The 15,375-nt window shown below is 34.1% G+C and overlaps 1 protein-coding gene across 7 annotated transcripts; it reads left to right on the top strand.

The window, feature by feature from the left end:
* The first annotated feature begins 2,292 nt into the window (after window positions 1-2,292).
* Window positions 2,293-14,885, top strand: LOC142612692 (transcriptional corepressor LEUNIG). 7 transcript variants are annotated; one of them, XM_075784829.1, is made up of 19 exons: window positions 2,293-2,447; window positions 2,629-2,762; window positions 3,310-3,407; window positions 3,530-3,639; window positions 5,089-5,514; window positions 5,602-5,690; window positions 6,063-6,141; window positions 6,216-6,288; window positions 6,535-6,584; window positions 6,800-7,111; window positions 7,300-7,503; window positions 8,439-8,663; window positions 8,772-8,880; window positions 9,221-9,330; window positions 9,565-9,714; window positions 11,286-11,441; window positions 11,727-11,843; window positions 13,646-13,852; window positions 14,463-14,885. In XM_075784829.1, the coding sequence occupies exons 2-19, from the start codon at window positions 2,731-2,733 to the stop codon at window positions 14,604-14,606; spliced, it is 2,691 nt and encodes an 896-aa protein (XP_075640944.1). In that variant the 5' UTR covers window positions 2,293-2,447; window positions 2,629-2,730; the 3' UTR covers window positions 14,607-14,885. The 7 variants fall into 7 exon arrangements, with proteins under 7 accessions (XP_075640944.1, XP_075640941.1, XP_075640945.1 ...); XM_075784826.1 differs by having other exon boundaries at window positions 8,745-8,880; XM_075784830.1 differs by having other exon boundaries at window positions 8,424-8,663; window positions 9,239-9,330.
* Window positions 14,886-15,375: the final 490 nt, after the last annotated feature.

Raw genomic sequence — 15,375 nt, 5'->3', positions numbered from 1 at the left:
TAAATTTTCATTAAAAATAATAGTTGAAAAATAATGTTTACCCCGCATAGTCTTAAGCAAATAATAGGTAGACATTTATTGTAGACCCGTATAATTTGATATTCAAGTATTCATTCACGGACCACAGTGTATCTTTGGTGTGATGGTTACTTTACAAGTATAAGTGTTTGTAGGGTGTGGGGGGTAAGGGCCGAGGTTCGAGTCTCAAGGAGAAAGTTTTATACACATATATACTTAGATTAGATTATAATATAAATTTTATTTTTTTTATATATATAAAAGTATTCATTCACGGATATGATTATGAAGGAATTTGTGGCAATGTTTTGCAATCAAATTTCTTGAAATTCATGAGATGGTTGCAATTCTTGAATAAAAAATTTTTCTCTTTTTTTGAAGCGCCTTTTTTTCTTTCTTTCACTTTAAGTGAATCCCTAAAAGCATGAATTTTGGATAAGAGTAATTCCTTGTACATTAAGATGAGTAAGAATTAGACCTTATCAAAACCTCGTCGGTTACCTATATATCCTAAAAAGTTATAAAATGACAAAAACCCTTTTTTTTTGCACCATTTTTTAATAACTTTTTCATTATCCTTTTTCTAATATAATAATCTTCATTACCTGTTTGACATTATAGTAAATTTTTTTGTTTGAGGGGCGACATTATAGTAAATGTGTGCGTGAACTTTTAAAACTCCTTTAGATTTCTTTGTTTATGATATTTTTTCACATTCTCAGGTGTTACTTTAAAATTGAGACAGGATATGCTCTAAACATAGTTTTTGTTTTATTTGATCAATAATAGACATTATTTTACATTTTTTAACTAAAAAAGTAATACTATAGTCACAAATTATTTTATAATATTTTTACAGACTTTTGTTATGACTTATATTTTACTAGTTCTCATTTGAGCCTACCAATAACATCACATTTTTATTTACTAATAATCACTCATTACATTAATAATTTGTAAGAATTTTTGTAAAAAAAATTGCAACTCTAACATTTTCCTTACTCAAATACACGTGAGATGCATTGAAAGATTCATTACAATTTACAAGTCGTCTATTATTATATCTATTTATGTATATTTTGACATATAATTATTGGTTAAAGTTTTATATTTTTATATTTTTTTAAGAAGTTGTTTATATATTTATTGGTCTAACTTTTCGGATAAATTAAAAAACATTGAGGTGATTTTTTTTTTGTATATTTTATATTTTGTCATACTTTATTAAACTAAAAGGAAATCACGCTACACTTTGATGCAATCAAATGTAAACTTCTTTTGACATGTAATTTTATGATATTTCCAAATATGCCGTATTGACTCCCAATCAAATCGTTGTAACTTTTTTTTTCTTTGTTTTATTAATTGTGTCATTAGTCTTCATAAAGTATGACCCTTTAAACCAGGTCAAGATGGTCATTTCCTCCTTGATATTCAAGGTAGTCTACGCAACCCACCATTATTTTTTTGGGATAATGATTAGTGCTAACTTGTAATTAGGTCAAAGTTCAAAACAATGTTCTTTTAAAAATACCTGATTGTGAAGTCAATAGATTTGAAACTCGTGCCATAACTAAGAAGTCTTATATTCTACTTATTTACTATATATTATCAATTTAAGGGTTTCTAATGTGTAACATGTTTTAGGGGTAAGTGATAATATAATTTGGTCAAAATTTTTTTTTCTTAAAATTAATTTTGTATATAAGCACGAAGTATGATAAGATTTCAACTTATAACTTTCGCACTGTGATTATTACTCATTCTCATCATATTAAAACACCTTAAAATAATCTGGTCAAAAACTTTTTATTTTTAAGAGTATTACTCTTTTTCCTCCTACCAAAACATTAATCGCTTTCAAATCCAAATATGTAATTCGGGGAAAAAAATCTTAAACAATTGAGCTAACTTTGACTCCATAAGCTTCTTAAAAAAAAAAAAAAAAAACTTTGACTCCATAAACTCAGGAAACAAAAAAACATAGGGTTCATTCAATAAATAAGGAAAAACACAAGCACTACAAGGGAAAAAAAAAAAAGTAGTAGGAACTCAGTGCAGAACTTACCAAATATATAAAGCCACCCTACTGACTCACCCAGTACAGGAGTAATTTTGTAAGGACTTCCAAGGTCATTTTAGTCATTCAAGTAAAAAGCTGCCTTAAGCTGAGTGTCAGAGACTGAAAAATTTGACAGAAATTTAGGGTCATATTGGTAAATTTGATCAACAAAACCATTATGATATCTACAGACTATACAGACAGCAACTCCTATCCACCAAGGGCTGATATCAGAAAAAAAAAAAAAAAAAAAATCAGAAAACACAAAAAAATTTCAGAGTCTCAAAAAACAAAAATGGAAAAGAATAAAAATTTAAAGTGAAAAGAGAAAGAGAGAAAAAAAAAAAAAACGTTTTTTGGGTTTCAGGTATCTCTGTCTGTATTTCACTTTCTCTATTTATTTATTGAATTAAATATAAACTTAATGCTATATATATTATATTGTGCTTAACTATATATTTTTGTTCTGTATATCTTTTGGTTCCATTCATTCACATAGATTCTCTCTCTCTGTGTGTTTGTTTTTGTGGGTTTTAATGTTGTTTCAGTGACAGAAAAATTTGGTAGTTATGGTCTTTTGGGTTTGGTAATCTCAAAGAGTCTTACATTTGTATCCCTAGCTCGTGTGTGAGCTACTGGATTTAACCACCATGTCTCAGACTAACTGGGAAGCTGATAAAATGTGAGTTCTTTTTCACTCTTCCCCTACATTTTTGTTCTTGTTGTTTCATTATTCCATCTGGGTTTCCCTTTTCTTATCATTCTATGGCTTTCCTGTGCTGTTTTCTGTTTGATTTGGGTTATGGGTTTCTAAGATTTTCTGGGTTTTTTTCTCCTTTCTTTTACTTTTTTTGTATAAATTATTTTGATTCAAGTTGTGTTCTTTATTTTTGTGCTAATTTGTGTGTGTGTGTGTAAATTTGCATGTGTTGTATTTGTATCTTTTCTGTACTTTAGGGTTTGTGTTTTTCTGTTATTTAATGGAGTTGAATTTGTGCAATAGTTGGTTTATTTTTTATTTTTTATGTATGTGGCTGTAACATTGGGGTTCCTGGACTGAAATTGTGTAATGATACCACAGTTTCTTTGTAGGCTTTCTAAAATCTCTATTTTGTATGTAATCTTGGGTTATTGTTGTTTTGAGCTGTTGTTCTTTGTAAAAGTTCTAATTTTTCTTCCCCTAATATTCATGACTGAGACAATATGTTCTTGCTACTTCTAAATAACAGGTTAGATGTGTATATCCATGATTATTTAGTAAAGCGGGATTTAAAGGCTTCTGCGCAGGCTTTTCAAGCTGAAGGGAAAGTATCATCTGATCCTGTTGGTGAGTATATTTGAACAAGATGTTGGGATGCAAAGACAAGTTTCATTTCTGAGAGACTCTTTTTTTTTTCATCTCTTTTTAACCATTTTAATTGGTTTACATTTTTGGAACATGGGTTACAGCTATTGACGCCCCTGGAGGTTTTCTCTTTGAGTGGTGGTCAGTATTTTGGGATATATTTATTGCTAGAACTAATGAGAAGCACTCAGAGGTTGCTGCATCTTACATTGAGGTTGGTTAAGAATCTTTTATTTTCTTGGACATTCTCCTTTAGTATTTGTTTTGTTTTGACAATGATCGTACAATAGAGGAGGAAATGCGGTAACTACCTGGTAAAACAAGAGAATAAATAAACCCGCGGTTCAAAGGCATAGAACTTTTCTATCATGCATTTTCCAAATTGTTTCATCTAAAGACACTAATGCTTTCAAGAAAGTATGGATTTTGAGTTTCCCATGCAGAATCAACTTGAGCTCTTATGTGGCATTAATTATGGGAAATTATTGATTCTCTCTCCATCTCTAGTTTAGTTGGTGCAAAACAAAGTTATTTATTAAGATTTGTTTGAAAACGTTAGTTATGATCTCACTCTTAGATGTTTATACTTTGGAATCCTGGATATCAGCTAATTTTGTGATTTGCTAATTCTAAAATTGCTTGTTTTATTCCTGTGACTGGTGTAACACATTTATAGTTATCATGGCCTTTCTGGTATTTATCTTTTCCTTTGTCTCTCATCCTGGAAATCGAAACCAACCTGCTTCTGTTGCTCTGTCTGCTTTTGGAAGTCTGTAACTTGGCATCATCTATTATAATTATTGCTAACTGTATCTTGCATTTGTCCTTGACTGTGACAAGAATTTATAATCAGAAATGAAGGTTTCTCTTTCTCCATGCTTAACCTTTAGTTTTTCTTTTCCTTTCTGCAACAAGAGTTCATCACCCCCAAAGAAAAACCTATGTTAGGTGTTTTTCTTGCTTGACTGGTTTATATTTTTGCATTGCTCATTGACAGTTGAGTGAATGACAGAATGGTTCTTAAAGAAACTAAATCATGTTATCTTCTTTACATGTCCTTATGTTAGATGTTTCTTGCCAAGATGTTTGTAGCTAAACTGATTGGCACCTCCTAGTGTTTTCAACGGATACAATAAGGGTTCAAATCTTCTGCCCCCAACTATCGAATTATCAAAAATAGATGTGCCCTGATTGTTCCTCTTCTTTGATTTCTCTTTTTCCTTGGTAGATATGAGGTGAATCTTTGGCTTATTTAAGGGGTGGGGTTGTGAGTTTGAAGATCAGTTGCACATCTTCAGTGATAGTCATTTCCCATAGGTAGCCATTTAAGAACTTTGATTTGCTGACGTAGAATAATTATGCCAATCTTTGTGGAAATCACTTATTCTTTCTGTAAAACTGTCAAATGGCATAAAGTTCCTAGCTGGAAACATGGTATAGGAGGGTAGCCTATTTTATAATTGTTAAGAATTTTTTTAATGCTACAAATACAATTAAAAATAGATGTGTACAGCATGCCATTCATATGGAAAAATATATGAATTATCCCCCAGTACTTTCGGGGGGAAGCTGCACTAGACAAACACATTCTTGTATTATTCTCGTCATCAATTTTTACTACTGTACTGTATCAGTCGAAGCTTATGGAATTATGAAATTGCAGACGCAGTTGATTAAAGCAAGGGAGCAGCAACAGCATCAACAACAACAGCAACAGCAGCAGCAGCAACCTCAACAACCACAGCATCAACAACAGCAACAGCAACAGCAACAGCAGCAGCATATGCAGATGCAGCAGATCCTGTTGCAGAGGCATGCCCAACAGCAGCAGCAGCAGCAGCAGCAGCAGCAGCAACAGCAACAGCAACCGCAACAACAGCAGCCGCAGCAGCAGCAACAGCAGCTGCCAACACCACAGCAGCAGCGAAGAGATGGGGCCCACCTTATTAATGGCAGCACAAATGGGCTTGTTGGAAATGACCCTCTCATGCGGCAGAATGCTGGAACTGCGAATGCCATGGCAACAAAGATGTATGAGGAAAGATTGAAACTGCCCCAAAGGGATTCTTTGGATGATGCGGCTATGAAAGTAGGTCATAGATGGATTGATTGGTTTCCTCAATAGCCTGATGATTATTGGTTTTTAAGTTTTTAACCATCTAAGGAATCTTTACAGCAAAGGTTTGGTGACAATGTGGGCCAGCTTTTGGATCCAAATCATGCCTCAATATTGAAGTCAGCTGCAGCAACTGGCCAGCCTTCAGGGTGCGTCTCTCATATTTGACTGTTTTTTACCTTTCCCCCCTTAAAATGAGCCTCTGGGCATAACATGAAATGAAATAACTTGTGCATAACATATGCATTGAGCTTGTATTTGGTGGAATGTGTAAGAATATTTATAATTTACAAAAATAATGCTTCAAATGGCTAGTAGAATAATGGGCAAATATTCCTCTTTCTTAGGGCAATGAATCATTGTGAATATGAGTTTGAACCTTCAATTGCTATGGAAAATGACATGCAATCATTTCCTATCAACGTGATACTCAAAATTCAAGTAATAAAGATGTATCATCTGATGCCTCATCCATTTATGAGCATTAATGTAGAGGGTTTTTTTTATCTCCTTAATTTCAGGCAAGTGTTGCATGGTGCAGCTGGTGGCATGTCTCCACAAGTTCAAGCTCGAAATCAACAACTACCAGGGTCCACACCGGTATGGTATTTTCATGCTAGTGATCTTATTGTTTGACTTATTTTTTGTGGTGTTCTGACTTAATGTGGAATCAGGACATAAAGAGTGAGATTAATCCAGTTTTAAATCCCAGAGCTGGTCCTGAAGGATCATTGATTGGAATTCCTGGTATTCTTTGCTGGACTGTTTTCTCTTTTGTTTCTTTTAATTTATGATTAGCGCACTTGTGAAAATTTAACTTTGAGTCTGGTGTTTATGACTTAACTTGAATCCTTTGTGTTTGTTCCTTTTTTTTTCACTAACCAGTAAATAAAGAGAATCTGGAAATTAGGACCTGCAAAATTTCTTGACATTTTTTTAAGTGGTATATCATAAAGATGCTTGTATCTAACATGAAAGGCTGTGTTGTTTCAGGGTCAAATCAAGGTAGTAACAATTTGACTCTGAAAGGGTGGCCACTCACAGTAAGTTTGTTTATTTGTGTGTAATTTTCCCCCACTCCCATTTTTGGAAGTTATTTATCACTGTTTTGAGTGCATGAATACTACTAATGTCTTTCTTTTTGGTCTGGAATATCTGTTATTTTGGTGTTCTTGAAAATTGGCACTTTCTATTCTTATTTCTTAGTTATTATTATGATGATATTTGTTAACTGTTTAACCTTTTTGCTTGTTTATAGGGGCTGGATCAGCTTCGCTCTGGGCTTCTTCAGCAACAAAAGCCTTTTATACAGGCACCTCAGCCCTTTCATCAACTCCAGATGTTGACACCACAGCACCAGCAACAGCTTTTGCTTGCACAGCAAAACTTAACATCACCATCTGCCAGTGATGAGAGTAGGAGACTGAGAATGCTTTTGAGTAGTCGGAGCATGAGTCTTGGGAAGGATTCCCTTACAAATTCTGTTGGTGATGTGGTTCCAAATGTTGGATCTCCGCTTCAAGCTGCTAGCCCACTATTGGGTCGTGGAGATACAGAAATGCTGATTAAGGTTCTCCTTTTCACTATCAATTTGGGATACATCAGCAAATATAGTTGTTCCTACATTTGTTGTGGTTGTATTTTTTCCCTTACCAGCCTTAAGATGTTCCTGTATCAGAATTATCATAAACATCATGGTCTTTCTGTGTCTAAGTCTTTGGTTTGTTTTTATTTTTTTATTTTTACCTCTTCCTGTAGTTAAAAATGGCTCAGTTACAACAGCAACAGCAGCAACAGAACAGTAACCCACAGCAACAGCAACAGCAACAGCTTCAACAACATGCTCTTTCAAATCAGCAATCACAGAGTTCAAATCACAATCTTCACCAGCAAGATAAAATGGGTGGTGCTGCTAGCGTCACTATGGATGGCAGCATGTCAAATTCCTTTCGAAATGATCAGGTCAGTCCTTTTTATGTCATCTCTAGCAAAATATGTGACATGTTTTGCTCTTGGTATTATCTCCTCCCTATATGGCATTCTTGCTAGTATTATTTTTTCAACTATTTTGGAAACTGTACTTTCTTTTGTAGTGTCCTTATCAACATCTTTTCTGATTTGAGTTGTCTTTCATTCATGTGTACAACATGACTCTTGTTTGTGAAATCTTAGTCATAGCCAATTATGTGCCATAATATGGTAGCACCATATTGGGAGCCATATGCACTCGTGTGGGGGCCATCTGTACTAGTAGGATCACATTCAACATTTCATGACTGTGGTTTCAGCAATGTTAGCATGAAAGAATCCAAGCTCTGCCTTTTCCTAAATCTTTATAATTGCTAATATTTTTAAAAAACAATACTTTTTTCTGACATGCTGCACACCCAATTTAGAACTGTCTCTCTTGCTCTCTTACAACCCCCCCCCCCCCCCCCAAAAAAAACTGAAAATCACCTTTATTTACTGAGTAGTTATATTCATAATTATATGCATCAGTATGCAATTAAAATTTAATTAATTGCTTGCCCATTTCTATGTAAGTTACATAAAAAAATTTTGGTCTGCAAAGATTTAGTTGGAAATAGCAGTTCCATATAATTATTGGTGGCCAATTAATAATTCTTGTTGTCACTTTAATATCATGGTTTGGGAAAGCAGTAACCACGTTGTCATTAAGCTTGGTGCCCTACTCTCTCTCTCTCTCTCTCTCTCACATGGGTGCATGTGTCATGTTCAAGCTGTTAGAATTTACCCATTACTCTAATTTTTCAAAATGGGCGTATAGTTAAAGTCTTCCATTGGGCTTATAGTTTTGTTATGCGCATACTATGAAAAGTTTGGGCAGGTTCCTAACATGGTTTTCCTGAATGCATTTTAAGGTTTCTAAAAACCAGACTGGGAGAAAAAGAAAGCAGCCAGTATCATCTTCTGGTCCTGCGAATAGCTCTGGAACTGCAAACACTGCCGGACCCTCTCCAAGTTCAGCACCCTCCACACCCTCAACACATACCCCTGGAGATGTAATATCAATGCCTAATTTGCCTCATAGTGGTAGTTCTTCCAAGCCATTGATGATGTTTGATGGTCCTGGCACCCTTACATCACCATCAAATCAATTGGTGAGTGTATTCTTTATGTTCTTGTATTGAGGAACTCAAAACTTCTTGCATTGTATTCTCATTGGCATTCCATTTTGGCAGTGGGATGATAAAGATATTGAATTGCAGGCTGATATTGATCGTTTTGTAGAGGATGAGGATAATGTTGAATCTTTTTTATCCCCTGATGATACAGACCCTAGAGATAGTGTTGTTCGCTGTATGGACATGAGCAAAGGTGCAGTAAATATATTTCTATTACTGATTATGAGTTTTATGAATAGCATTGAGAATTTGAGATAGTGGGAGTACCCAAATTTCTTGAATCTGATTTGACAGTTTGCAAATTTTTAATTCATGGGTCAAGGGGTTAATCTTGTTCTAGAACAGGGATCATAGTAAGACATATTGGTACTCCATTTCTGCAAATGACAAAATTCAATGGGGGCAAGAATGTGAGATTATCAAAAAACATGTTTCATCTGATTTGTCAACCACTAGGTGGTTGGTGGTCACTGGTTTTTAATTATCATTTGAATTTGGGCTGCCTGTCATGATTTACTTACATTTGACTTTAGGGTTCACATTTAATGAAGTAAGTTCTGTTCGAGCAAGCTCAAGCAAAGTCGTCTGTTGCCACTTTTCATCAGATGGGAAATTGCTTGCCAGTGGTGGCCATGATAAGAAGGTGAGTGCAAGAGGTTTGATAAACTGTGTGTGATATATTGAGCAACGGTTGTCTAAAAGCACCAAAAATGTGCTGTGGCTGCTCTGTTTTAAAGACTAATTTCTTGAACATAAATTCAAAATTATATGCCTAATTTTTCTTTCAAAATATAAGAAATGAAATTTTTTTTATCTGCGTAATTTAATTATCAAGATTAGGGTATCTAAAACTTTTTGCATGGTGATTATGTGACAGGCTGTATTGTGGAACACAGACTCTTTAAAGCCAAAAACCACACTTGAAGAACATTCTTCTTTGATTACTGATGTCCGTTTCAGTCCGAGCATGTCACGTCTCGCAACATCTTCATTTGACAAAACTGTCAGGGTTTGGGATGCTGACAATGTTAGTTGAACGTTCTTCCTGGTTCATAATAGTTTTTTATTTTTTATTTTAAAACTCAATACTCTGGTCTTGCACTCGAGTGGTCTTGATACACTTAAGTCATAATAATTGTGCTTTATTGAATGATGCCCCCCTCCCCCCTTGCATCTTCAGGTCATTGTGTGGTCAAAGAAAATAAAATTGGATTACATGAATTTTTTGCAGTTCTTATTTATCCAAAAAAAAAATGTTGTGGTTATTGTCTCCCTTGGCTATATGTATATATATATATATATATATATATATATATATATATATATATATATATATATATATATATATATATATATAATCATTTGCAAACTAGTTAGAGAGCAGATTAATGTGGGTTAGGTTGAGGGGTTTCAAATTCATATTAGTGCTATTAGCAGCATGGAGGCACAGTAGAAAAAAGGACATGGACATTTGTACTTTGTCAGCTCACTTATTATTTTTTGTTCCACAATGTATGTAAGGGTGTTACTGCTCACACAATGCATGATACATATCTTGGCGAATTTTGGGTCCAAGCTTCATAATTAAACATGAGTGCTTATAGTTACATTCCTTCTTGTCTTTAAGATAAGCAACAATCATTGTTCAATATTTTAAATGCTGTTTCAAAAAGGACAAATTTTCTTGTTTTGATTTCTGGAAGTAATTTAAGTAAACCGGCTATTAATTTAGTGGCAATGGCTAGTGAATATGCCCATGTTTGGTGAAGAGGTGGTTCAGAATAAATTGCATATATTAATATTTGGATTCATTCTGAACTTCATTCGATATAACATTATATAGTTCTCTTGTGCTTTACAAAATATCCATATTATCTGATTTCCATGATCAAACCGAAGTACATGATTAATAAATTGCTTATCATCATATGAAGTACATATTATTTGGTGAAGTACATGAGCTATCAAGATAGATATTATGGATGGTGGTTCAAGAAAGAGAGCGAAACGTGTTTCAGATCATTTATTCTGGCCACTGATTGTGAGGGTCCTTTGTGTATATTTGGGGTCTGTTTGGGATCCGCTTATTTTGTTGAAACTGAAATTTTTTTGCTGAAAATATTGTAGATAAAGGTAAACGTTAGTTGAAATAGTACAGTGGGACCCATGAATAGTAGCAAAGAAAAACTGAATAATAAAATAAGTTGGCTTTTTAAGTTGGAGCCAAACACACGCTTGGTTTCTGAGTATACAATTTGGCAAAGATATAAAATCTGGTTTAAACTTACATAAATCTTGGTCTCATGTTGCATACATTGCCAATCTTTTACCATAGACCAGTATAGAAATTTCTGTCCTCATCTGCATTAGTTGAGTAAAGTGTTGATCTGTGTTCTGGGAAATTATTAATGGCTGTATGATTCTATAGTTTCTGTGTGGTGGACTAATTGTGTGCATCCTATTTAAGTTTGTTTGTTGGGGTGTTGTGATAGTTGAACCTATACTTCTATTAACAATGCATTTTTTTTTCTTCCAATTATTAGTATGATACCTCCATGAGCTAGATATTTTTTAACTTTATTTACATCCTATATGCAGCCTGGTTATTCGCTTCGTACCTTTACGGGGCATTCTTCCACTGTGATGTCACTTGACTTCCACCCAAATAAAGATGACCTCATTTGCTCTTGTGATGGAGATGGTGAGATACGATACTGGAGTATTAACAACGGCAGCTGTCAAAGAGTGTTTAAGGTATGATCTAACTTATTACTTATTAAAAAAGTGTTGAAGGTAGGATCTTTTATACTATTTGTTCAGTAAGCATTAATTTAAATAGCATCTCATTTGCCATAAAAATAGGGTATAAGGTGAGGATTTGGATTCAAGATCTATTGATTTTGTAATTAACCAAAAAGAAAAAAAAAAGGAAATTTTCTTTATTTGATGCAGGGCTATTTTTGTCTGAGTTGTTTTGCTTACTAATTTTTTCAACGTGGTTTTTTCTATGAATTTCAAAGTACTTTTCACTTGTGATAGGGTGGTACGGCCCAAATGAGATTCCAACCCCGTTTTGGAAGGTACCTTGCTGCTGCTGCAGAGAATGTTGTATCTATACTGGATGTGGAGACCCAAGCTTGTCGGCATACATTACAGGTCAATTTGACATTTTCTATTATATTACTTTTGAATTAGACCAAGGATGCGATGCAGTTGTTTAGTGAATTCTCTTAGATTCTGTAAGCAGAAGGGAAGTAAATGCTGCAGAAGAGACAAATGGTCCCGCTTGAATCCTGAAACACCGTACCCTGTTTCTCAACTGATAGGAGTTATCTCCCAAAATGTGTGCTCATAGTTTCTCATGCTAATCAAATCCTCAGTGAGGCAAAATATTAAGCAAATCCCCAGTGAGAAACAAGATATTGCATCCGTATCATGTTAGCCTGCTTTGATAATTTAGATTGATTTTTTAAAATAGTAAGTCAGAAGGAGATGGTCAAAAATTTTACAAACTAAAAAAGAGAGAAAGAAACTAGTACTAGTTTGCCTTGAATTTGAATAGACGAAAAGAAAGAAGATGCATATGATGTTTGTGAGGAGATTTTAGTTTCCTAATTAACCTCACAGATATCAGCAAAGCACTGTTAGTGACAACTGATGGAATGTCTTTTACATTGGTAATAAAAGTCCTTTAATATCTAATTTTCATGTAAAGAGAATTAGCAATGTACATCAATGATTTCCAGTTAATTTGGTAACAGGTCTGTGAGTAATTATGGGTTCTTTATGAGTGGTAATAATATCTTGAAACATCAGGGATTATTTATTTATTCATTTATTTTTGATAAGTAATTGCAATTCATTAAATACCAAAAAAAGCATATACAGGAAGAAATTGCATATGGGATTGTGCAGGTCATGTATGGGACTGCATTAGGTCTTTAGAGCATTCCCGGATGTAAAATACATTCCCAAATTCACAAAAATATACAAAACTGCTCCTCCATCCTGGAATGCGTCCCTGTTGCAAATCTTACAACCTGCTACAGTAAGATCTATATTTAAATCTTACATTAGCAAGCTCTATTTCCTTTTTTCTAATTTTTTAATCATATGTTGGATATTGTGTTTTTGTTTTTGGTGAGTAGAGCGCGGGCCTTATTATAAAAGTACATTTTTAAAATTTTTTAAAAATATGATGTATTGTCAAATAGAGTTTGGGATGTAGGGTGTATTGTTAAAGTGGGAATGTAAAATAAATAAAGTAGCTTTTGGGGATGCAAAATGCTTTTTTTTTTTTTTTTTTTTTTGCATTTCCAGATGGGAATGCTCTTAGGTCAGGATGCCTCTAAAAGCCAAAATACTGTAATCTATGCACATTTATCATTGAATAGATGGGACATAAAGTTGTTAGCCGGTACAAAATGAGGGGTACATATGCACAGACACTGAAATTGAGTCTAATTGAACTATATTCTGAAGTTAACTAACTACTGAAACAATGAAGTTCTGATGGTGATTGCCTTTGCATCATTCTTGATGGTTGGCTTTCTTGGATTCAAAGGCAATCTTGGATTCAAAGGCAAGGTGGTCTTGTTTCATTTAAGAACAAGGATGCTTTTTTATTATGTTTGGGTGATAATTAAGAATAAATTTGTTGAAAACGAACTACATCATGCAAAAAAATGCATAAAGTAGCCAAAAGAATAACAAAAAATTATTCTACTCCTGCCGTCGCAAAAACTCATTTGTGTGTGCAACATGCATATCTGTTGCTCTTGGTAAAATGAAACAGAAAGTGTCAGCCTTAAAGAAACTTCTTTGTTCTCTTATAAATTCTAGAACTATTTTCTGAAACTATGTTAACTTAAGTGTCTTTTCATTCTACTCCTGTGTTCTACCTCATAAAATTTGGCATGGCTAACCTTCTTTCTCTGATTGTGGGTTTGTAATTACAGGGACATACTAACGCAGTCCATTCTGTGTGCTGGGACCCTTCTGGTGAGTTCTTAGCGTCCGTCAGTGAGGACTCTGTCAGAGTTTGGACACTTGGATCAGGGAGTGAAGGAGAGTGCGTACATGAGCTGAGCTGTAATGGCAATAAATTCCATTCATGTGTTTTCCATCCTACATATTCTTCATTGCTGGTCATTGGCTGTTACCAGGCAAGCATCTGCATTTTTCTTTAAATTCTTCTTTGTCTACTGTTTTAAATTTTTAATAGCTCCTTAACTTGGCAATATATATCATTATGATGCCTTTTTTTCTTTCTTCCATTGACATTCAAATATAGTCACATTGTCAAATTGCCTGTGTAAGTTAAGCTTGGGTTGGCTTGTCATTGTATGGGTATATTCTCAGTAACCTGAAAATTGGAAATATATTGAAGCTGAGTTTGAAAAAAAAATGCTAGGAGCTTCTAATTTGTAAATTCTGATTTGGATATGGGGTATGAGTATTAGGAATTAAGGATTTTTGGTGGTGGAAGCAACTTGGAGGAAGTGATAGATATGTAGGCAAGGCAATTTCCTAGTCTATATTTTTAAACTGTCTTATTGATTTTATGTGTGTGTGTGTGTGTGTGTTTTTCCTATTGCATTTGACGGTAAGATTTGGTTGAAGTTTTTGATCTTTGGTTTATAGTTGTTATAATGTGGTTGGAAATGGGGCTCCAGCCCTGGTTTGTTTCCTATTTTACCTGATTCGCTGCTTGGCTCAGTGAGTGTGATGATTACATTGCTAATAGGGTTTCATTTTTTCACTTGCTGTGTGCAGTCTCTGGAGCTTTGGAACATGTCAGAGAACAAGACAATGACTCTGTCAGCTCATGATGGACTAATTGCTGCATTGGCTGTGTCAACTGTTACAGGTTTGGTTGCTTCGGCTAGTCATGACAAGTTTGTCAAATTGTGGAAGTGATGCAATTGTCTCGAAGTAACTAGCAATACAGGATTAGTGTTTTTTTATTATTCACTGTTGATCCAATGTTTGAAGTATCTGTTTTGGTTGCTTGATCTGCTCACATCTGTATCTTTCCTTTTGGATGTCCACATTATCCCAGAAACTAACCTTGTAAAATTGTTGTTCTATGTCTGCTATGAACCATTAAGTGTATTAACTTGGAGATATTGTTATGCTTCACGGACTGGTTGTAACATTTTGTACTCTATCAAGAACTTATATATTTCAGTTGTGTTAGCTTGTGTTTTGGTTTGTAGCATTTAACGTCTAGAGCAATGATACAATTTATTTTTTATTCTCTTCTCCCTGTAATGGACATTTAGATTTCGGTGTTTTCCTTTCGGTTATATGATTACATTATTTTAATTCCCCAGGATACTAATCGTAAAGTTGTTGCTTTGTAAGTTCATGATATAAGCTGTACAGTGGCGTATGGATTCTTTGATGCAAGTAACTATGCTTGAAGGACCTTCATTAGTTACTGAAGTTTGTTAAGTCAGCTAAATAATCTTATTGGAACAAGCTTTTGATATTTTCAATAAGTATTGGGTACACTGTCTACTGGAATAACAAATATGCCTTTGAACATTTTTTATATAACTCAATTGTGGTTTGGATGGTATCATCTCCTAATTAAATCTTGATTAGTGTATGCTTTTGACCCTTAAAATTTTGCGTTGTTTTCATTTTAGCCTTTTACATTTCAAAATTTTTATTTTGGCATTTT

This window comes from Castanea sativa, chromosome 10 (assembly GCF_040712315.1).
Source record: "Castanea sativa cultivar Marrone di Chiusa Pesio chromosome 10, ASM4071231v1".
Lineage (NCBI taxonomy): Eukaryota > Viridiplantae > Streptophyta > Magnoliopsida > Fagales > Fagaceae > Castanea > Castanea sativa.
This window is presented reverse-complemented; position numbering and strand designations above follow the sequence as displayed.